At 49.9% G+C, this 24,681-nt stretch overlaps 1 protein-coding gene, 1 non-coding gene and 1 pseudogene across 2 annotated transcripts; 1 reads left to right on the top strand and 2 right to left on the bottom strand.

Annotated features, from left to right (window-relative positions):
* Positions 1-6,537: 6,537 nt before the first annotated feature.
* On the bottom strand, positions 6,538-6,734 carry LOC127311097 (U2 spliceosomal RNA). Its single transcript, XR_007857586.1, has one exon. It is a non-coding gene; the product is annotated as a U2 spliceosomal RNA (small nuclear RNA).
* A 9,667-nt stretch (positions 6,735-16,401) lies between these two features.
* Positions 16,402-18,617, top strand: LOC127310577 (uncharacterized; annotated as a pseudogene).
* Positions 18,618-22,044: 3,427 nt separating this feature from the next.
* Positions 22,045-24,165, bottom strand: LOC127310578 (receptor-like protein 2). Its single transcript, XM_051341240.2, has one exon. The coding sequence runs from the start codon at positions 24,151-24,153 to the stop codon at positions 22,045-22,047; it is 2,109 nt and encodes a 702-aa protein (XP_051197200.1). The 5' UTR covers positions 24,154-24,165.
* Positions 24,166-24,681: the final 516 nt, after the last annotated feature.

The following is a 24,681-nucleotide window of genomic DNA, read 5'->3' as shown; positions in this document are numbered from 1 at the left end:
AACCGGCAACAAGAACACTACACAGAATCACTATCAAACCACAAGTTCATCCTCAGCCACGGGGAGAGCCTCTGGTAGCCAACCGAACAGCGCCAGGCAGGCTGCCAAGTGATCCGTCGTCATCGGCTTCTCGTTGAAGAAGCGAAGGTAGGCCTGGAGGGCGTCGTCGCTAATCACCTCACCCTCACGAGCGATCCCCAACTGGTGTATGAGGATGCGCTGCTGCATCTTGATCGAACCACCAGAGGCGAACCTGCCAGCCACTCGCGCGCTCCTGCGGACCACAGAGGGATGAGAGCGCTTCTTCCTCGGCTTGCGGGGCGGCGGGCGAGGGAGGAGGGAAGCCCTCTTCAGCCTGCACCTCTCGCGGAAGGCCGCCAGACCACAACGCAAGTCAGCCGAGCCGGAGCCTGTCGGGGTCGCAACCGGCGTCGCCGCCGGCGGCGGAGACTGCGCCAAGGGAATAGGCGAGTCAGCCGAGCCGGAGCCCGCCGGGGTCGCAACCGGCGTCGCCACCGGCGGCGGAGACTGCGCCGAGGGAATAGGCGCCAACACCGGAGGTGACCTGCTGTCGACGCCAACCTCCACGATCTCCCCCTCCTCTACCTCATCAGCCCGTACCACCGCCGGAGGCGTGGCCGATAGCTCCACAGTGAAGAAAGAGAGGGGGAGCCGGAGAACGGCTTGTAGCCGGAGCACCACGAGACAAGGGAACCAACAGAGCCGGTAGGAGAGAGGGGCCCCCTCGGGGAAAGGGGGGCGTCGTCGGCCGCCCATAACACAGGCAGAGCCTTTGGCCAGCTCCTCGGGCTGGAAGGTTGGATCGAAGCAGAGCTCGAGGAAGAGGAGTCGCGGACGCTGCGCGAGGACGGAGCCAGGTTGCAGCCGAGGTCGAACCCCACAAAGTCCCGGACGGAGTCACCGTCAACGTCACGGGCCAACACAGCAGCAGGCTCCGTCGGCCACTGATCCACTCTTGGCTCCCGCTGCTGCACTCTTGGCTCCATTGGCCTCTGCTCCACTCTTGGCTCCCGCTGCTGCCAGCCAGCATAAGTGCGTAGAGGAGCAGCAGCAGCCGGACTGGGTGTGCCATCCTCCACAGGAACAGCGGGCCATGGCAGAACGGACTTAGTGCGGCCCAGAGCCACCCTCCGCTCTGCCCTACCACGCCACCGGCTACCGCGCGCCGCGGCCGGCTCACCACGAGAAGAAGGGGGTTGGCGGCGGTCACCAGGAGGAGGGCCCTGGCGACGGCTGCTGTCAAACCCGCCTGCCTCGCCACCATCCGGACCTGGACCTGGAGCGTTGCTGATGGAGGAGCGAGCGTCCGTGGCGCCAGTGTCCTCCACACGGACAATGTGGATGTCAGCGTCGTAGGCAAGCAGCGCCACCTCCTCAGGGACCAGAGCCTCCCTCGGGAGAAAAAGGTCGTCGTCGTCGCCCCTGAACCGGAGTGGCTCGGCAAGCCACAGCTGCTTGGAGCGGGGCAGCGACGCCAGATCGTCCATCCACGCCGTGATGCAGAAAGTCCCAAGGTCGGCGCGGCTGGCTGTCTCCGAGCCCAGCCGCTCCACCCAGCCGGAAGAGCCCAGGATCGTCTTCGCCGTGTCCATGCTCCATACGATCGGGGGCACGCCCACCACCTCGAGGTGAACCCGATAGCGGAAGCAGCACCGTGTCGCCTGCAGCTGGCGGTTCCAGACTCCGAACCTGAGGGAGAAATCTCTGCCGTCAAAGGGATTGGCGGCGGAGGTGAGCAGCGTGTCGCGCATGGCCCTGGAGTCAAAGACCAGCAACAACTCAGCCGGCCAGAAAGCATGCACAGAGAAGTGCCCATCCAGCTCCGGAACCTCTCGAGAATAGCTGCCGACGCCGCAGCGCCAGACACCAGCCGCCGAGTGCCCGACACGAAAGCTACCAAGCCCCAGCGAAGGGCTCTCTCGGCCCCTTCCACCTCCTGGGTCCTGTAGATGATCCCACGCTCGCGCGCCGGCCGCGCATCCTCCACCTCAGCCACAAGCTCAGCGACGGAACGGAGCGCCGCCCCACGCAGCATCTGCTCCCGGACTACCTCGCGATCAAGAAAGGAGCGGCCTTCAGCCCGCTCCTCCGGCCGCAGCGGCGGCTCAGCACGGATGGCCCGTTCCACCCTCAGTCCACGCTCGTACAGTGTCTCAGCGGCCAGAGCAAAGGGCACGGGTGGCGCCGCGCGACCAGCCCCATCGACATCAGCACGGCCACCCAACCTGCCCTGCAAGGCCGGAGGGGGGGGGGGGTGGTGGCGGGGACCCATCCCTTGGGCCAAGCCGCTGGCGCGCCGGGATCCTGTACCGCTCCACTTGAGCACCCGCGTCCGGCAGGCGGTCCACGGCGGGGGCGGATGGCCTCGCTTGCGGAGGAGGGCCACCACAGGGCGGTGGCGGCGCGCCGACCGCCAACTCCCCGACGACGGGAGCAACGGGCAACGTGCAGTTGCGGGCCACATGGTTCTCGCTCTTGCAGTTGAGGCAGCGGCGAGGACCTGTGCACATGCCGGCCACATGGCCCGGCTCGGCGCAGTTGAAGCAAAGACCGGCAAACCCCGCCGGCACGCCTGGCGGCACCACGTACGAGGGGAGAGGAGCACGGTGGCGCTGCCTCTTGGGTTGAGGGCCACGCCGACCACCATGCCCCTGCTGAGCACCACCACCCGCAGCCCTCGGAGGATCAGGGCGCGAAACCACAGAGGCCAGGCGTCGAACAGCTTGCGGGCCAGAACTGGACGCACCACCCCGCTGCTGGATCTCGTGCGAGGCCGTGCGCGCCGGGCTCGGCGAGCCGTCCTTGACCACGTCGGAGTAGGAGCGCTTGGAGGAGGCCTCAGAGACCGCCATCTCCTCGTCTTCCTCGTCGGCGATGTCCGACCACCGCCGAGACCTGGGGGTGCGCCCCTCAGCCATGGCGACCACGGGGGAGAGGGGGAGGGGAGGGGTAGGGAGCAGGGCACCACGGAGCGGAGGGCCGATGGGCCGGAGGTGGACCGCCGCCGCCGGAGTGGCGGGCGATGGGCGTGTAGGGCGGCGCGCGGGGTCGCCTGCTACGCGTAGTGCAATTTCAGTCAAACATACACAGATAAACAAATAACATCGATAAGTTGACTGAATGGTGACGACGATTCCATTGTTCTACCATTTGCCCATGATTCCTGAGATTCTATGATGGAGTCAACTTTATATTGCCAGCCTCAAAACAGCCATACACCGCCAACAAAAAAACCAATCTTAAGTGACAGCCTAACCACAAAGCTGGCAACTAATAAATTACAAAACATGCATAGCTTCCAATAAGCTCCATGGGCAATTGGCAGAAGGACTAGGTAAACTGAAGTCCCTGCCCGTCCTGTCACTGGGTAAACAGTCTAACTAATACTCCCTCCGTGCAATAGTATAAGATCTTGTAGATACTTTTCAAGTTGACTAGATACAAATTAAAAGGAATGAATCTACTCACTAAAAATAGACTAGATACACACGTAAGTGAGTGAATCTTCAAAAGACCTAAACGTTTTACCAAACGGAGGGAGTATAACAAGTGCACTTCAGTTTCTTAGCAGCTCCAAGAATCTTACTACCATTCTTATTGGGCACAACTTCAGGCATGAGCTATGCCTGAGGATGACATAATTGATGGTTTTGAGAATGTTTGGGTCCTTTCCATGAATGATTGACCATTGTCTTGAACAATACCTCGGTGGTTATCAGAGCTTAAACATTTGGTGATAGTGTTTTTACACAACAATCAGTTGACTAGACCAATACCTGACAGGATCAGCAGCCTAAATTTCCTCTTCGGTCTATCAAACAACAACCTTACAGGGGAAATCCCAGCAGCCTTAACAGAGATAGATGCCAAGCTGAAATCAGGCAAGACTGCAATGAATGTCTTCGAATTACCGGTTTATTATAGGGTTTACCACTCCAATACCTCATGCAAGGTGTTTTTCTTAAAGTGCTGAATTTAGGCATCTATCTCTGTTAAGGCTCTGCTTTCACTCAATTTAAGCTACAACCAACTATCAGGGAAGATTCCACGACCGATATGTACCCTCACGAGCCTGCAAGTGCTTGACTTATCCAGCAATCATCTGTCTGGTACAATTCCAGAGGCACTGAATAATCTGCTTCCTTTCGAAATTCAACATTTCGAATAATGCTCTAGAAGGGCCTATTCTAACTAAGGGCCAGCTTAGCACATTCCCTGATTCTAGCTTTGATGGAAAACCAAAACTGTGTGGTCCTATGCTTGTAAACCATTGCGGGTCTGCAAAATCAAGTTCGCTCTCCATCGTCTCGACAAAACATTGTAGCAATGTGGTCATCTTTGTGATTGTCTTCAGTGTTTTCTTCGGAGTAGGAGTGCTATATGATCAGATAGTCTTGTCCAAATATTTTGGCTAAACCTATTTCAGTTAGAATGGGATACTATAATGCGATGTACCTTGTATAATGTATATATGCAACAAAGAGTACTGATTAGCAGAAAATAGCTACATGCTTTGTAATTGTTATGCTCATTAGCATACCCAGGCATGATATCTCAAGCAGTTCTCGAATGAGAAAGACCCTAGGAAGATCAACATCCCTGGCAAGTGTGGTCACTTGAGTAATGCAATATCACCAAACAGAAACGAACCTTACTTGCTAGTATCATGCAAATTGAGGACTTCGGAGCGTTACTATCAGTGGGGCTGGAATTCGAGCCGAGCCGAGCCAATTTGGCTCGACTCGTTAAACCTCGGTTAACAATCGAGTTAGCTCGACTCGACTCGTTTAACAATCGAGTCCAGATTTGAAACTCGGCTCGACTCGCAAAGCTCGCGAGTAACTCACGAGTAGCTCGTTTAGAACTATCAAATAGAACATGTAGAATGTACAATGCATTTTTCCCAAATATTTGGACATGAATGATGAACAACATGCATTAGGATTATGGTACCAGAACAATATAAACCACAATAATCAATATATCATTAGAATAAGATTGCTGAGTTGAGAAACCACAAATATAGTTGCCCATTTTGGTGGGCTTGGGCCAACTTCATTTTTACCAAGCTAACGAGCTACTCGAGTTCGATGAACTCGACTCGTTTAGTTTGAACTTGTTTAACGACAATATATGAAACTTGGCTTGGCTCGTTATACACCGAGTTCGAGTCAAACTGAGTCGAGTCACGACTTACTCATTTAGCACGCGAGTTTCGAGTTTTAATTCCAGACCTAAGAGCATGTCTAACAGGCCCCGTATAACCCGCCCACCCCGTAAAATTCCGGCGACATACGGGGCAGGCGCGGTTTGGGCCGTCTAGCAGGCCCCGTATTCGGGCCGCCCCGTTTCGGCGGAATACGGGGCCCAGGAAATCGGCCCCGTCGCCCCGTACATATAGTGGGCGCAGGTGGGAGTGAGGGGTTAACCCCTCACTCGCAACCCTAGCTCCGCCGCGCGCCGCCGCCTCCTCCTCCTGCTCCGGCGAGCAATTAGCCGCTCCCCCGCCACGCATTCCACCCCAAAGCTAGGATGGACTCCCGCCGCCGCAGTAGGGCCTCGCCGGCGAGCGGATCGAAGCGATCCCGCTCGCCGGACACCGTAGAGGAAGCGTGGCGGCTGAAGTGCAAGCTTTCCGCCGCCGGGAGCCGTCGCGCGGCCTGCAAGTACGCCGGCGCGCTGTACGTGCCGGACCCGCTCCGGGAGTTCGCCGCGGGTGGGCGGTGGTACAAGCAGGACCCGCCGCTCAAGCCGATGAGCGGCGAAGCGTTCGAGAAATGGCGCGCGCAGTGGCAGCGCGACCGCGCGGCGTTGGCGGCATGGAGGGCGACCATCCATCGGCAGCAGCAGTTAGCCGGCGGAGGAAGCGGAGGCGGCGAGGAGGAAGCGGCGGCGGCGGAAGAGGAGGAAGAGGAGGCGGCCTACCGCCGTGCGGTCGCCTTGTCCGAGGCGGATGCCGCCGAGAAAGCGGCGGCGGAGGCAGAGGAGGAGGCGGCGGCCATCGCCGCCGTCCAGGAGTTCGAGGCGCGGCAGGCGCGGGAGGCGCGGGAGGAGGCGGCGAGGATCGCCTTCATCCCCTACGTCATCCTGGACGACTAGAGGTAGGTTGATGCTTAGTTAGATGTAGTATGATCCGTAGTATGATCAAAATGTATGTATGATCCCTAGTATGATCAATGAAGATGAACTTCCCGGGGTTTTAATTTTTGAAAATACGGGGCGAAATACGGGGTCTGCTAGACGGCATGGCTCGAAATGGAGCAGTTTTTCGATACGGGGCGAAATAAGAGACTTATACGGGGCAGCGAAATACGGGGCCTGTTAGACATGCTCTAACTATCAGCAAAGGAAATTTAACCACATGGTGTACCCCAAATGCACGGGCAAGTGCTCATACTGCAACAACAAGCTCGTGCGTGGCTCCACCAGGTACCTGGTCTGATACCATGACGCTGGTAGTGCTCTTCAGCTTTGTAGCAATGGTTTCCGTTCATGCAAAATTTCAGTTAGACTTGGTTGGGGTGCGCCTGCCGAGACAGTAGTGCAACACACTGGGCGACACGCAAGGGCCCTAGTAGCAAGCTACTGTGGTGGACCCTTCTCCACAAAAAATAAATTTAATATCGTTGTGGGCACATAGCCCACTTATCAGATATTAAACTGATAAGAACAGATACTACACTTGATCTTAGCCAAAAGGCCGAGAAAGGTATGATTTGCTTAGTAGCCCTCCGCTTCTTTTTATAGCCTCGCTCGACCACCTGTTCTCTCCCCGGCAGCGAGGTGGGACTAAACCAACGGCGAGGAATAACGCGAGCGTACCGCCTCTGAGCTTTTTCCCTGCCTTGGAAGGAAACAGCGGCCCAAGGAAATGACAGCAGCCCAAATCCCTCGATAGCCCATTAAGTTCATAACACAGACGGGCTGACCTGACCAGCCTGGATCCGTGAGTAACGAGGCTACAAACTACATGCGGCTCGTGATGTATCAGACAACAGACTTACAGGAGAAATCCCACTAACCTCGACGGAGATGCCAATGCTACAATCAACTGGGAATGCAATTCATTTTGATCCAAAGGTCTTCAGGCTACCTATTTACAATGGTCCATCACTTCAATACCGCATGGTTACATCTTTCCCGAAAATGTTGAATCTAAGCCGCAACTACTTCACAGGTGTGATTCCCCCACAGATTGGCCAGTTGAAGGTGCTTGAAGTGCTTGATTCCAGCTTCAACAAGTTATCTGGACAGATCCCACATTCGATTTGCAGCCTCACAAGCTTGCAGGCGATAGACTTATACAACAACAATCTCACAGGTGCTATCCCAGCTGCATTGAACAGACTTCACTTCCTTTCAGCATTCAATATTTCAAACAATGACATTGAAGGGCCTATTCCATCTGGAAGCCAGTTTGATACATTTCAAAATTCTAGTTTTGATGGCAACCCAAAGCTGTGCCGCTCCATGTACACTCACAGATGTGATTCGGCAGAAGCAGATCAAGCCGTCATTCTGCCAAGAAAAAAAGCTGAGTACAAGGTGGCCTTTGTGATTGCCTTCGGTGTGTTCTTTGGTGTAGGGGTGCTGTATGATCAATTAGTTTTATCAAGGTATTTTGGCTAGTCCTACTTTGTTCATATTAGCTGCTATATACTCAAGTTTAGCTACACTTCCAGCGAACAAGCTTCTCTGAGTTCGGTATTAGGTTCGTAAACAATATTCTAGGGTGAAGAGTGATTTCAGTCTATGGACATGTTAAAGTATGTAACAGTGTGAGGTGATTTGAGCTGAATAATGCATAATTCTGTCGAGAACTCAATCATGTCAGCATTCCATATAATAACTATATAACATGGACGCTTCTAGCGGGCGGCCGCGTGCCCGATGGTAATTCCTGGCGCCCCGCCGATTTAGGAATGTTTCTGTCGCCTCGATAGAAAAGGAAAGAAAATAATCTGTCGTCTGTCTCCGCTCGATCAGTGCCCACCAGCTCCATTTTCCAGTGCCGAATCGCCCCCGCCCCATTCCCCGCTCCAGCCAGGAGCATCACCCCCGCCGGCCACGCGCACCGCCCCGGCCAACCGTGCTCGCCGCCGTCCAACCATCTAGAGGCCCCGCCGCCGACCTCCCCTCCAGACGCGCTCCCGCCGTCGGCTTCGCTCCAACGTGGGCAAGACGCCGGGTAGGTTCCCCATCTCCCACTGCACGAGCTCCGACCTGGATCCCCGCTGCCTGCCTCCTCCCGTCCGCCGCCAACTTCCCCACGAGACCGTGCGCCTGTCTCAACTCTCAATCCTGCAGCTCGCAGAACCCAGGGGGCAGGCGGCCATGTCGCTCCACTCGGCGCAACTCCCACTTCAGCACATGGCCCTTGGTCCCAAGCGACCTCCCGCTGTGGCACACCCCTCTTCTGACCTCAAGCTCTCAATGGAACCCACGGCAGCCGGAGTTAGCAGTAGGGCATCGTTTACTGGATGAAATCGGGAGGGATCGAGCGATACTCAGAAGAAGATAATGGAGAGAGATGTGTACATACATTGAGTGGTCGGTCCCATGTGAAAGAGAAGTTTGGTACGGAATACTTACCATGTGAAAAATAAAGGAGTAGTTTATTGCCTAAAATCATATAATAGTTGCTAAAAAATGCTAGTTTCTTGCCTAAAATAACATGTAGGTGCTATTTTATTGCCTAAAATCATATAATAGTTGCTAAAAATTTGCTCAGGTACAAATGTTATGTCGTCGGGCTAAAGTTCCTCCGGCGCGAGACACCTAAGGGACAGGACTGGAAGGATTGGTCGGCTTTGTTCCTCATTTTTTTTAGACGGATTCCTCGTTGTAGAAGAAAAGGGACAGGAGAGAAAACAAGAACATAGGAAAAAGAGTAAAATAAATGTCGGGTTGTGCCCTTCATCCATCCGCTATAAAGTTGTGCACTATAATTGCACCATTGGGCACCAAAGTTGTTTTATCAGGCAACACAATTGCTACGTTGGCATCAAAGCAACTTTGGTGCCCATCGAAGCAACTTTAATGCCCCCAAAGCAACTTTACTGCTTAACGGCGCAATTTTGTAGCAACATTAGGAAATTTTAGTTCATCTTTAAGCAAGGTCAATATAGCGGTAGGCAAAATTTAGGGTATCACTAGGCAACTTCAGAACATCACTATTCAACTTCAGAAACAACGGTACATAACTGCACGACAATCGAGTCAACTTTGTATCTGTACTAGGCAATTTAGTGCAGTTGTATGCAACTTCACTTTAGCGAAATGCAACTGCAAAGCAGCACTAGGTACATTCAGACCAAGAGAAGGCAACTTCGCATGCACCTGGACCTCAGCAGCTAAAAGGCTCAAATGAGAGTGCCAAATATCAGCCTAACATCCACCACCTCTAGCGTGCCACCACCCATTTGGTATTTCTAGCATTGACGACCATGCATTCGGAAACCATCGCTACGTCGGTCAACCTAGTTGCACCCCACTCACACCGCTTGAGTTAGCCTAGCAACTTCACAACTGCGGGGGCAAACTTAACAATGATGATGCGAAAATTCATTGTATCGGCAAACAACTTCAAAAATGGTAGTAAGCAACTTATCTTTAGTGGTAGGCAAGTTCGCAACACTATTAAGCAACTTCACAACAATAATAGGCAAGTTCAGTACAGTGGTAAGTAACTTCACGATAGTAGTGAGCAAATTTATAGCAATATTAGGAAACTCACTTCATCGGTATGCAACTTTCATATCCACATGGACAACTTCACAACAGTTGTGGGCAACTTCAGAGTGTCGGTAGGCAAGTTCACAACGACGATACAAATTTACTGCATCGATAGGCAACTTTAAAACAACGGTAGGAAAAATCCAAAAAACAGTAGGCAACCTTCAACAACGGTAGCGACCTTCCAAACATCGGTATAGGCCACGACCGTGAGGGCTCGGCGCGTTTGCCTGCCACGCACCCGCCCGTAAGATTTTAGGTACTATTATTTGCGAAATTTGGTGCAACTGTCGAATAACTTTGGTAATGCGAGAGGGCCTAAAATGCCTTATCGCCGGCCACTTTGAACCAGCTGATTCACCAGTGGTAATAAGAGGTTATTCCTAGTAGTGAAGTTGCTCTATCCGTGAGCAAAGTTGCTCCATCATGTTTCAATGTTGCTCTGTTGGGCAGTAAAGGTGCTCTGTCCGGCACCAAAGTTGCTCCATCGAGTTCCGAAGTTGCTCTGCTGGGCAGCAAAGTTGCTCTGTTGGGTTCCAAAGTTTCTCCATTGGGTTTCGAAGTTTCTCTGCTGGGCAGGAAAGTTGATCCGTCGGGTTCCAAAGTTGATCCGTCGGGTTCCGAAGTTGCTCTGATGGGCAGCAAAGTTGCCCGTTGGGTTTCAAAGCTGCTCCGTCGGGTTCCGAAGTTGCTTTGTTGAGCAGCAAATTTGCTCCATCGGGTTCTGAAGTTGCTCTGTTGGGCAGCAAAGTTGCTCCGTCGGGTTTCAAAATTGCTCTGCTGGGTAGCAAAGTTGCTCCATCGGTTTCGAAATTGCTTCGTCAGATTCTGAAATTGCTCCCCTAGGTAGCAAAGTTTTTACGTCAGATTCCAAAAATTGCTCCCTCTGGGCAACAAAGTTGGCCCGTCTTCGGTATCTCTCTAACTCTCTCCCACCGAAATCCTCTCTCAAAAATCAATGGCTCATGTATTGTACAAGAACCAACAGCCGCCGGCCCTACACGCGGCGGGGTGGCCACTAGCCTATGCTGGCCGATGGTGGTCTGGCGCAGCTCTGCAGGCACCGAAGGCGGAAGTACACTCGAGGCCTGCAATAGAGGCCGTGCGGAAGTTCAGAGGAGCGCCCAGACGACGGACGTGCGAGAGTACTAGGAGAGACGGCGGCCGTGCACTCGTGGCCAGGATTGGAGCCGGCACGTGAAGAATCCAGCTGCGAGCACCCCTGAAGCGCGTGGGGCTACTCTGGGAGGCGCGCCGGTGCTCACCAGGTAGACGCGAGACTCGCCATGGCTGTCGGGGAGGCGCGGCGGCGCTAGTCGGCGATGCCGGAAGGCACGACAGTGGAAGATTGTGGGCTGCTGTGAGGCGCGACGGCGCCCGTCAGAGCTGCAAGGAGAGGGGTGGGACACGCCAGCGAGCAGGACGGGGCCAGGTTCGTGATCTGGATCGGTCGATGAAGAGGTCCTGGGCGGTGCGACGAGCAGCAGCCTCTCCATGGGGTTCCGGTGCGCGGTGCGGTGGATCGCTCGAGCGTTGCTGTGGGTGTCATAGGGCGGAGCGTGGGCGGCGCGATTTGCCGATTTGGGGAAAACAAGTGAGTCGTGATAGGGTTGGAAACGAAGAGAGTTGGCGTCGCTTGTCGTTTAGGGTGAGCGCTCCGCACGTCCGTCTGGCGGGCGCACGCCCGGAAGAATTTAGGATATAACATACGGAGTATTCCAGGACAACAGAGTGTATACTACTAGCTTTAATTTCATCAATTTCTTTTCTTACTGGACAATAAACACTACGCAGTTTAGGCATGCGGAATTTCAAGACGAATGTAAGGTGGAAGGATTACTAGCTATGATTAGTCGCAGCGTGCAAAGCCGCACATAGAAAATATCCATCACAAAATCTTGTTAGGTCACGCCACCCGATTTTTTCCCAGCAATTTTTGTACACGATCTATACCTCGGGAGCGCGCGACACTGGACCTTTTGCCCTAGCCCCCGGGCTCCGGCGCTTGTCCGCCAGCGCGCTTAGCGAACACGGAGCCGCCGGCCGGGTCGCCACGGGTAGCTCGATCGCCTCCCTTGCCGGGGAACTTCCAGCGCAGATCAGAGGTCCGTGGTGTGCCCCGCAGGGCTGCCTGGCTTCCGTCCACCAGAAGCGGCAGCAGGCAGCATCAGTGCGGCTGTGCGCGCCGCCACCGCCCGCCGGCGCACTGGGTTGGGCAGGTCTCTACTTGGGCCGTAGCGGATCTGTATTTGTATTTTGTGTCGCACTTCCGCGTGGTTTGGTGATTCAGAACTCAGAAGGAAGCACAGCATAGAGAACTGATTCTAAGATGGAGAGTACATGTTCGCAAAAAAAAAAAGATGGAGATTACATGCTCGACCGTGATCCATGCCAAAAGATCTCCAGCGGCCCGATTTATTTCGAACACGAAAATTATTTGTTTCGGTCTATTTTGATCGTGCTGCGGACACAAAATTAATCTCATTGTCTTATATATCCATTTGGATCGGAAGGTAGCTCAGTAACCCGACGGAAATGTATTGATTTTCATATATTTTATAGATAAAACAACATAATTTACATAGTTAAAACTAAAAACATAATACATACCACTTGAAAAGACGATACTCCAAGGACTTCAAATCCTGGCCCACTACTTGTCGTCATCGGTAAGCTGGGTCAGGTCGACGAGCACCTGCATCTCCCATTACCAGTTGGGCGCGCGAGAGGAGGCGCGGTTGCAGTAGGAGCAGGCAACGCCGAGGGCGTGGATGGTGTGGCTGAGGCTTCCTCCTTGGAGACGCCTGCCGGCATGACCGCACTAGCATAGCTGGGTTGTGATCGCAGTGGCTCCGGCTATTGGGATACTAGGATTGCGAGCCTTGTTGCCTCCTCTTTGTCCATGTTGTCAGGCTGGGCTAGGAGCCGGTCTAGAGTTCCCTCCTCCTTGGGCACCTCGGCCATGTAGGCGAGGTATGTCATCACAGGGTTTCCTCGCTGAAGAAGAGCTCCCTCTTGGGCTTTGGCGGCTCCTTCGCGGCCACAGGGACACGGCTGGACACACGGTTGCGTGGCTTCTTCGCCGAAGAGGACCCGACCTCGTCATCGTTCTTCTTCGGCTTCCTCCATGAAAACACCATTTTTTCCAATGGTGTCTTTTGGAAGTTGTCGGTGAACTGGGAAGGCTTGGCTGAATCTGGCAATGAGGCAATGGCAGGGGGTGTTGCCGATGATCTTAAAAAGGGATGTTGAGCGGTGGCCTTCAGTTCCAATGCAGGTCTCCAAGCGCGTGCCGTTGATGAATGCGTAGAATCCCAATTGTCGCCTGCCAGTCCTGGCACAGCGGCAAACTTGAAGCACGTCATTGTAGGAGAGGACACAATTTAGGCCATTTTCCACCACCAGGCATGCCGAGGTGGCAGGGAGCATACATGCATTACGTCCACGGCGACTTAATTCGAACCCAAATTTAGACCAAGAATGTGTTGGTGTGAACATGATGGTTACTTTGTGTTGGGTCTCTGGGCTTGGTTTTAACCATTTCGTGTCCACATGGACCGAAACGAACACATTTGGTCCATTTACATTCGGATTGCTGGGATACCCTAACTGTATACTAGATTAGCTAACAGCTGAAAATAATTTAACAAGCACAATACAACTAAGAGCTAGTGGACAAGACCTTCTACAAATGTAAACAACAGCAGTAAAAATATGAACCAGGACAACATAACTACTCCCTCCGTCGCAAAATGTAAGGCGCGTAAGGATTAATCAAAAGTCAACATTTTTAAAGTTTGACCAAATTTATACACAAAAATATAAACATTTAAAATACTGAATCAATATCAATAGATTCACCACAAAGTATAGTTCCTTAATATGTTCATTAGATATTGTAGATATAACTATTTTTCCTAAATATTTGATCATAATTAGTAAGATTTAACTTTTAACTAATCCTTAAACCCCTTACATTTTAGGATGGAGGAACTAATATTTTCGAGGTTTCAGTGTCCCAGCGTAGTCATTTCGCTTAACCATCGAGAGAGCTATACTTCCCATGAGAGGAGCCCAGCCACAAACCTGGCATTACCCATTTACCCGACTTGAGTTGCCAGCTTGCCCACAGGCTGATTAAGCCCTTTCTAAAGCGTGATTGGCTAACATCTCCTTATTTCTGCAAAATGGACCAGGCATCAAGCCACACACATTTGAGATAAATCAACGCTGTCAGGTCCTCTTGACTAGTTCGATTCAGGAAAAATATTGATTAGATATTATGGAATATTGAATCAACTGAAAAATAGACACAAAGGGATTTTTTTTGAACAAGTGACGGGTCCTAGAGGGACCTAGAAGCTAACATTCAGCGGTGGCATATACAAATACATAGATGACCAAAAAAATAAACAAAATTACAATCAGATCCGAACATTTTGCACAGAGAACCCTAAAGATAATATTGGAAAAGCCATCGGGTCCAGCTCCATTGCCGCCGCATTGCTGCAACACAACACAACCAAGAACCACGCCGCCGTGGACTGAGCCACTTGGGGCGAGGCACCGGGAGCTAACTGCACTAGTGCTAAAGGGCCTGCGTCTCGGCATAGAATCCTGGAGGTTGATATTCACCTGCAACCGCCGGCCGGGAAAAACCGACGCCGGAGTAGAGGACGGGAGTGGTCGCCCTTCGACCATCTTGGACGACAGCAGAGGAAGAACTGCTATTGATTCATTCCCAAGAGCAGCTTCAGAGCTCCCTTGCTGCAGATCCCATGCCTGACAAGCCAGGACTAAGGCCAGGACATGGACTCCATCTTCCTCCGCATCACCATGACCCGAGGAAGCCAAATCCCTGTCAAGCTCGCCCACGTCGAGGCCGTAGAAGAACAAGGCCTTATTGATAGAGATTTCCACCACCTCTCTCCCCGCCGCCTTCAACTCCGACCCTTGGAGCGCCGCCATGAAGAAGATGGACAACAGGCCACCACAGATCTGACCCCCAAGATCTGCAGCGGATCTCATGGCATAAAGCCAAACTTCGACACATGGCAAACACCTACAACTAATGCTATCTCTACTATGTACAGGAATACCGGCGTCAGCTCCTAGCCACTTCCTACCGGCGGCGCCGGCATACAGAGCATCAGAGAGAGCATCGGAGAAACCCGGAGAACAACAGTTGACTCTCAAAACTACTATAGCGGTGTGAGAGGGGAAAAGAAGGGATTGCTTCTACACAAAGGGATAATCAACAGTGGTTATTTGGTTGCCCCCGCAAGAATAACACAACAAAGTCTTTAATGATTGGGTAAATGATTGGGTGTTTGGCACAATTAAAGCAAAAGAAAAATTTTGACAATCTTTTTGCAAAATAGTCTAAAGAAAAGGTATTATGCTTGTCAATCCTACAAATTAAACAAGGCCTATAGGAGAACTTTAACGAAATAGAATCCTATTTTTTTGTCATGTTCATTTGAATCAAAGAGCCATTGAAATCCTTGAACCAATATTTCTGGTGGCCACTAAGACTGCTAGGGTCAAGAAAAAAACAAAGATGATGTTTGGTTTCTTCTTGTGCTCTCTTCATAAGAGCATTGATGCCTTAAGCATACTAACATCAGAAACCATGCAACAACACCATTTTTATACAAGAAGTGTAACATGATAATACGGGTAACTTCCAATGGAATTCCTTACCGTGCGGGTCTGCATAATCATAGCAAATGCAATTCATAGGCAAAAAAAAAACACGATTCAAGTTATAGGCCATTCATAAGGAGTAGGCAAAAGAATCAATTACTTTCCAATAAAATGCACGTTGGTTAGCTAGGTCAGAAGCCTTATGTCTCTATCCTCTTCTTGGTTCGCTTGAGTGACACAATCTATTCTAAGGTCTTCCTATTTGTCTTTAGTACTGTTAGTCTAGTGTTTCGTTGACTTTCTGATTCGACGAGCCGCAAAATATATGTCAATAACATTGCGTGTTGGCTTCACACATAGTTTTCTTAGCATAATAAATATATAAATCATGAGCTCAACAAAATCTGGAAACATCTATCAAGCTACACGATAAGCAACTGCGGGATGAAGACACGTAGGACGACCGCTCCAGCTGAAGCCCAAGATCGAGCCACGGATAATTACTTTTACACCAAACTTTTAGACCCGGTGATAATAATTTTATTAAGGTGCAATGTTAACTATTATACTTTTTCTGTTGTGTTGGTTTAATATTGATTTATGGTGTTTATTCTTACACTATAAAGTTCTAACATACACCATTGAAAAATACACTCGAGGTCACTAAACCATACTTCAGAGCAAAATTACATTTTATTTTTTACTTTTAAGAAATTTCCCCATAAAAGATATCTAGTTATTACTCAAGAATATATATGTTTATAAATGTTCTCCTAGTACATTTGGATATCCCGACGGAGTTATCTAAGTCATATGATCTAACAGGTATCTATTTAGGTTTCTTTTTTTTAGGGAAAATATCTATTTAGGTTTCTAGTCATGCATAATTCAGTTCACCCAAATATCCTAGTCAACAATGTCCTCAATACTCTACTATCTCATCGACCCTACGAATCGAGCGCGTCGTGAACAAGCACACGAGGCACATCGGTAGCAGAAATGCCTATGGGATGGTACTCGCATCACGACCGTGTATTTATCACAGATTTCATTTTGACTTTGTTGGAAATAAATTGTAATCTATTTCAAACTAAATTTACATTCCACTCGAAGCAAACGCTACCGCGTCGGCACAGTTGCACGTGGAGAAGGAAAAAAGAAAAGCGGTGCGACAAGTGGGCAAACCGCAAAAGGACGCGCGGCCGAAAAACTGAAACGACGCGCCCCAAAATTACGCTGCCGCCTCCGGCTCCGGGACCGCCGCCTCCTCCTGCGCGAGCTCGGCGCCGGGTTCGGGACCGAGCTCAGGCTCTCCTCGCCTACAACCCGCTGGAGAAGACGTTCGCGCGGCTGCCGCCCCTCCCCATTGTACGCCACAAGGTGTCCGGCTACACCGTCGTTCCAGGGGACGGCGCTGAGTTCCGTGTCGTCGTCGTGCTCTTCGGTGCCACCTCGCCCAACTTCCACGTTCTGATATACTCTTCTGCGTCCTCCGTCTGACCGTCTGGGAGGCCGCCACCGGCGCGATGAAGCGGCCCTTGGTCCCCCACCAAGGCCCGTCTGTCGTGGTCGGGGACGTAGGGTGTGTTTGGTAGCCCGGGCCAAGGGAGAATAGCTATCTATTCTTATACAAGCTGACCCTAACTAAGATAAGCTCAGATTTTTTCACGTGTTTGGTAGGTCGTGTTGGTTGAGACATGCTGAGTACATCAGTTGTTTGGAGGGCTGTATGGGGTGAGATATGCTGAGGAGGTCTGAGATTTGCACAAAAACCTCTGAACACAAAAATAAAAAGCAATCAGATCCCTGCATACAAAATAAAAAGCAATCGGGTCCCTGTAAAAAACGCAATCGGGTCCCTGGCGAGGAAACTCCGGCGAGGATGCTCCGGCGAGCGAGCTCCAGTGGCGGCGTGAGGCCGTGGCTGGTCGTCGCGGAGCTGGCTGTCGCGGCGCTGGTCGTGGCTGGTCGTCGCGGAGCTGGCCGTCGCGGCGCTGGCCGTGGCTGGCTGTCGCGGCGCAGACCGTGGCTGGCCGTCGCGGCTATGGTCGTAGCTGGCCGTCGCGGTGGAGCCGTGGCGAGTGAGCTCTGGTGGCTGGTCGAGGTGACGTGGTGAGGATGCTCCGGTGGCCAGTCGCGTGTGCTCTGTGGCGAAGGAACTCCGGTCGCGTGTGCTCTGGCAAGGGAGCTCCGATGGCGAAGGATCTCCGCTGACCGTGGCTGTCCCAGGCGAGGGAGCTCCGGCGTGAAGGTGCGGGTTGCGGGGCGGCCGTCGGTGTCGTCCGGCGTCGAGGAGGCGACGCAGAGGGCGGCGTCAAGAGCGGGGCGATTTTGGTGCTTTTGGAGCGAGAGCGGTTAGGAGGGGGGGCGGGGGGGGGGGGGGGGATGAGCGAGACTGGTCCTGACCCCTGTTAGATTTTGGCCCAGCCGCGAGCGCGGAGGGTTTTTTCCGGGCGAGGTCAGCCCTGCCTAGGTGTGAAGCTCGATTTCAGCTTCTCTACCGGGCAGGGCTGAGAGGCCTTTTTCAGGTAAGTTGGGCAGTGCCCACTTGGGAGAGCCGACCTACCAAACAACTAAAATCTCAGAAATCTTTGTTGAGATGAGATTCGCTGGGTCGGCCCGACCTACCAAACACACCCGTAGTGTACCGGCTGGACTGCGAGGACAAGTACATCATGGCCGTCAACACGACCAAGATGACGCTCTCCGCTTTTCCACTTCCCAACACCGGGATGCTCCCGTATACGGCGGGCAACAATTGGATCGGCAAGACGGTGAGCGGCCGTCTCTGCTTCTTGGCGATCCGGGAGACGCTGGTTCTGGTGAAATGGGTGCTTGAAGCGCCAGGGAAGTGGACGCCGCAGGAGCCGGTGGCGTTGCGACCGCTGATGAACCCGGCCACGTACGGTCGGGGACCTCCACGGCGTGAAGCTCTTGGCGAAGATCGCCGACCAGCTTCACGGGTGCAAGCTTGTGAACTTCGGCGGGTTCTGCCTTCTGCGAGGCCACTGGAACTTTGTTCTTCATCATGGCTGACTGGGTGGTTTCGCTTGACCTCAAGACGCTGAAGATGGAGAGGCTATGACTCAACGAAGATGAGTTGCGGCCGCTTGGCGATGTGTTCCCGTTTGAGATGGTGGCGTGGCCACCGGCGATCAAGGGTTCTGTCAAAGCTCCGGTGGAAGCGTAGTGTGTATCGCTGCAATCTGATTGCTGTAGAGTGTGTATTGGCGGTGTCAGTGAGAAGGGAATTGCAGTGTACCGTTGGATTTGTAATTTTGGATATCCCTGAAATAGTGAAAAAAATATGTTCATTATTTTAGTTCAGTTAGCACTGCAGTAATATCTATCACCAATGAATTGCTTGTAATGTTTTTTGTTCAGGCAGCAAGTGCAGTAATACCGATCATCAAATGAATTGATTGTAAACAATTTTTTTTGTTTCAATCAGCACGACATATAGAACTTATAAACAAATAAATTGCTTGTACTTTACAACCTCCGTTCCAAATGGACAAGTCTTATACTTTTTAGAAAAGTCAAATAATATAAAGTTTGACTTTTTTTTTAGAAAACCTACCAAAATTATAAAATTATATAGATATCATATAAAAATATATAGTTCATGATGTATCTAGCAGTGTTGATTATGGATTGTACATATCAATGGTTTTTTTGAGAAGTTTGATTAAACTTGATGTATCTGAGTTTTCCGAAAATATATAAGCCTTATTTAGCACTGTGTAATACTCATCATCAAACAACTTTTTATTTTTTTTAAACACAGTACAAACATAGACGCTCACATACACGCACATAAACTCACCCCTATGCACATACACACACACCTACTCCTATGAGCACCTCCGGAAGACTGGCCGACGTAGTTTGTACGCATTCTGTATACAACATGAAACATTGCACATTTTCTGTGTTATAATGCCGAGGATCCCAACTCACGGTACAATTCTCACTAACTTATTATTTTGAGTAGTAAAGATAATGTGTTAGTTGAGCAATAGATTTAGGTCCTGTTTGATTCGAAGGATTTTAAAAATATAGAAATAGGAAAAGTACATAAATAGAAATAGTATGTTATGACACGTGAAATTCTAAAAATATAAAAAATAGGAATTAGTTATAGAAGTCGTTTGATTGAACTACATAAAAATCGTGGAAATCTCTATAGAGATTGTAGTTGTCATAGACAAATTATTTTTTCCAAGATGTCTAACATCTTGCTAAAAATCCTATGAGATAGTAATATAGGAAGGCAATTCATAGGAATTTTGGAAGGTTCGATCGTTTAAATCAAACAACCATTATAGAAGAATTCCTATGGGTAAGATTTCTACACAATTCATTTAAAAATATTTTAAATCAAACAAGCCCTTAAAGAACCAGAGCTTCTCCATCTTCAAGGGCCTTCCCACTATGTTGTGCAATAGCCGATAGACCGTGCATTGCACCTTAGACCACACACTATGTTTATTAAAGAAAATTATGTCAGAGATATGAATCGCTCTTGCTGCTATGTATGGAATCGGTAGTGGGACCCTCAGCTGAGATCTCCTGTATGCGTGCATCCTACTTTCCCTCACAATTCTACTCCTAGCTCCCATAATTGCATGAAAAATGAACTAAGTTGTTGAGCCGCTTCTTGTGTCAAATTATAGGAATCGATTCCCTATTATGTATTGAGTCGATTCAACATGAGGAGAGAGAGGGTTAGGAACCGCTTTATTCATACACAGTGGCTAGTATCATAGGCAAGATTTTTGGGATCTATAGCGGTCCGACGCAAACGAAACACAATTATCTGTTTTGGTGCGCGGGAACAAGAGAACACATAAACCTCATCTCAGTGATTCGATGCAAACGGACCAAGCTATCCGCGCGCGGTGACCCATTCCAAGCCTAAATCGTGTCTGCGTGTCCCCCTCTTCTATTCCCAGGGGCTGCTCGCACACTAGCCACTTCCTCTCCCAAAAAAAATCTAGGGAAGCAGGTATTAGAAAGTGGGCCGGTCAGTAGGTGGACTGGACAATATGTAGGGCTGGTCTGTAGGTGGACTGGATTATATGTTTGGCCGGTCAGTATTGGGTCATATGGGATACCAGTAGGGTTGTAAATGGTACGGAAAATTTCCGCACCAAATCCATATCTACACCCGTCTTTTAGGATATGGTATGCGATTTTTCAAATTCAACGGAAACAGACACGGATACGGATATTGGTCATGCGGATACCCGACAGATGTGGTAGTGGATATGGTATGGCTATTATCAGGCGGATACAGAATATCCACTGGTTTTGCGGTTTATCCGACATGTTCAATTAGGATAATCCGATTAAATTAGCCCAACACATTAGCCCAAGTATCCAATTAGGCTTTGTGTATATTATAACCTAGCGATTAAGTTGAGTGTGTGATATCCCTTCCTACTTTGTCGGTTGCTTGCTTTTAATTCTTCAATAAGAACTTAATAAGAAACGGTCGGAGAACCTTTAGGTAAGTGTTATTTGAGTACGACCTTCGTCTTTGTAATAAGTACTGCGATCTTCACATTGGTGATATTTTGAACCATTCCCTACTCTATGTTATTCTTTTGAGGAACTTTACGTTCATACATTTGCAATGGTGAAAATATGTTTTCATGCGCGTATTTATCCGATATATTTTGTCCGTTTTCGCCCCGAATTTGCATCCGGTCATTATCCGCTCCGTTCCGAATCGGACAAAAAAATATGGTAAAGGCGGAGAGAACATTATCTGATCCGATAGGATCCGTTTATATCCCTAGATACCAGTTACCAGAGCCTTGGAGCGAGGCCCAGGCTTATGCGCATCTGTCCAGTCCAGGTGGCGAATTCTATGGCGCGGCGACCCGGTGCTGCGCCGGCGGCTGGGGCTTGCCGCCCCGGTAGCTTCATTCTAGCGAGAGATCGATCCCCTGTGGCTTGTCTCTTTACCCGTGCTCTACTCTCTTGGTCTCCTTCCGAGTTCCGAACGCGGCGGGGCAGCAATTCGCGTCGATCCGGCGGAGCGGCGACTCGTGGTCGCCGGCGAACGGATGCCGGAGGCTAGGGCAGCAATCCAGTGAAGCGCTTGTTTGAGGTACATTGCACGAAAAAAAGAACTTCCTAGAAACATCTGGTTGTGTACTTACTAATTAGCGACTGCGCTCCTTACAAATTCTGCTCAGTTGCTGCTCTTCTGTACCAACAGCACATTATGTCTAGAGTCTGGTAGTGCTTGAGGCTCGTTTCATCATTCAGGTTGTCTTTAGCACGAATCAACTGATTAATTCGAAATCAAAGTTTGTTGCCAAGAAATCAAAGGATATAAACCGTAGTTGTAGTATAAATTCTGTTTTTCAGGGGAACAAAGTTATGTGGAATTCCGGCAAGATTGAGTTTGTCACACATAGAGAATGCTTCAATTTGAATCGTCCTGCGTTATTACATACTTTTACATCTCCGCAATTGGAGTCACTCTTCACCCTTGAATATTTCTGTAAGAAACCTAATTACAACCCACACCTAGAAGATAAGTTGCTTCACTGGACATGTTCCTAATCATGAATAGCACGCTAACTTGAACAAAGTTGACATAAAAAGAATATGTGAACTGGGGTAATACTAGCCAAAATATCTTGATAACACTACCTGATCATACAACATGCCTACAACAAAGAATGCACTAAAAGCAATCATGAAGGCGGTCTTATAGCTAGTTTCTTTTGTTGATAGAATGTTGGCTTGAGGTGCTTTTGCTAAAGCACATTTGCGAATGAGCATAGAGCCACATAGCTTTGTATTCCCGTCGAAGCTGGAAGTCTCAAATGTGTTAAACTGGCCTCCAGATGGAATAGGGCCTTCTAGGTCGTTGTTAGAAACATTGAATGCTGAAAGTGAGTGCAGGGTGTTCAATGCAGACGGGATTGTACCTTTGAGATTGTTGTTTGATAAGTCCAGTACCTGCAGTCTTGTGAGATTGCATAGAGATTCTGGGAACTGTCCCGTCAAGTAGTTTGAACTCAAATTGAGTGAAAGGAGGGATTTCAGCTGACCGATCTCCTGGGGGATCTCACCGATGAATTTATTGTTGCTTAGATCCAACACTTTAGGGAAACCAATGGGTTTGCGGTATTGGCGTGATACAGCGCTATAAACTGGTAGTGCGAAGACCCCTGGATCTAAATGGGGTTCAGTCTTCTCCGACTTCAGCATTGGCGTATCCATCAGTGTTGTTGGAATTTCTCCAGTGAGGCTGTTATTTGATATGTCTAGATAGAATAAGTACCTTGGGGCTTTGATCCAGACTGGTATTGACCCAGTGAGTTGATTGCTAGATAGCATCAACATCTCTAAATTTGGTAGCTTTGATATCCAAAGAGGTATGTTACCTAACAATTGGCAACCATTGATGGCCAGTACCCGAAGATTCTGGAAACCATCAATTATGTCATCCTCAGGCATGAGCTCTCCTTTGAAGTTATACCCAATAAGGAGGACGGTAAGCTGCCTGCAATTCTGTAGGATCTGAAGTGCATTTGTGATATTCACGAAAGAGTTGGAAGCAAGTGAAAGGAAGGTGATGTGTTTCAGATCGCCTATTTGTGGTGAAAGCTGCCCATGTAAGTTGTTGTAAGATAGCCGAAGTGCAATCAGATTGCTGCAAGAGTATATGCTTTCTGGAATCGTTCCACTGAAGTTGTTGTACAGCAAGTCTAAAGTTATCAGATTAGGAAGTTTGGAAAAATCGACCTTGCTAAGTTCTCCACTGAATTTATTCCACTTGAGGTTGATTGTTATAAGATTTGTGCAGTTACTGAGAGTTGATGGTAGCTCCCCAGACATGCTGTTGTGGTCAAAATAGAGCTCCTCCATTCTCTTGAGCTGACCTACAGAATCTGGAATATTGCCACTGAAGTTGTTCCTTCCAAGATCCAAGGTCACGAGATTTCCGAGTTTGATTATGTGTGCACCACCAAGTACTCCGTGTAACTCATTGTTACGAAAACACATGTACTCCAATGTGGTAGCATTGAAGAGTTCATTGGGGAGTGTCCCACTGAGGTTGTTATAGCCTGCATTGAGCACTCTTAGCATGGAGCAGTCACCAAGTCCCAGGGGAATACTACCGCTGAATTTGTTGTAAGACAGATCAAGCACCGCAAAAGATGGTGAATTGTCACAGAAATGAGTTGGTATCTGCCCAGTGAAGCTGTTCTTGCTGGTATTGAGGGCAATCAGATTCTCTGCTGCTTTCCATATGCTGGACGGGAACTCTCCTGTAAATAAGTTGCTTGAGATATTCAGTACCTGCAGAGGACGGGCAGGGGTTGAAGATGGCAGCTCGGGTAGTGCTCCATTGAGTTGGTTAAAGCTGACGTCCAGTATGGTGATGCTGTGGGATGACAGCAGTTCTCGTGGCAGGCCACCAGACAAGGAGTTGTGGGAGAGGTTAAGAAGCTTCAGGCCAGTGAGGTTGCCGAGGGACATCGAGATGTTCCCCTCAAGGTTCTTTGAAGCCAGGGAGACACCAGTGACCACCCTATCTGTGCTGCAGGTAATCCCTTCCCACTTGCAGCAATCCTTGCCATCCCGCCATGACGCTGCAAGACTACCATCATTCGAGAGCCCCGCAAGGAACCAAAGAAGAGAGCCCTTATCCTGATCTGTGCAGGAACTGGTGGGAGAAACCAGGGAGACGAGCAGAACGAAAGCAAGGCAAAGGGGAGCCATTCGTAAGTTTTTGCTGTGCTTCCTGTATGGAAAAATGGAACAGCGTTCCCGTGAAACTACTAGCATCGAGACCAGATGGGTAAATCTGGTGCCCCGGCTAGGTAAACCGTCAACCAAATAGTCTAATGAAGAAAGAGCATGCGTTCCCGCCAGGGATTTCTGGATTCGATATTGATTCAAAGTAAACTGCGTGCCACGTGAGGGACTTGCTGTGATTGCTTGACCGTGAATAGATTGTCAAGGTGAGGAATGGTTGACAAATATAAATATTGGTGAGTCGTTGACAAATATCGGTCTGAATTTTCACATGATGTCGTTTGTGCAGCCTGTAATTTCTTTGCAGTTGTCGTGGGAATAAAATATAGGAATATTGTACCCTCAAAACAAAAAAGTATTATCATTGGCGTTGCGAACGCACGCGCGGTTGATTGTATTCCTGTGGATGTGATGTATTCCTTGTCGTTAATTCAAGCTCCATCGGCTTCTACACCTTGCACCCACAGAACACACCCATTGTTGCGAGCAGAG

This window comes from Lolium perenne, chromosome 6 (genome assembly GCF_019359855.2).
Source record: "Lolium perenne isolate Kyuss_39 chromosome 6, Kyuss_2.0, whole genome shotgun sequence".
Classification (NCBI taxonomy): Eukaryota; Viridiplantae; Streptophyta; class Magnoliopsida; order Poales; family Poaceae; genus Lolium; species Lolium perenne.
Note: the sequence above shows the minus strand (reverse complement) of the source record. Positions and strands in the feature narration are given on the sequence as shown.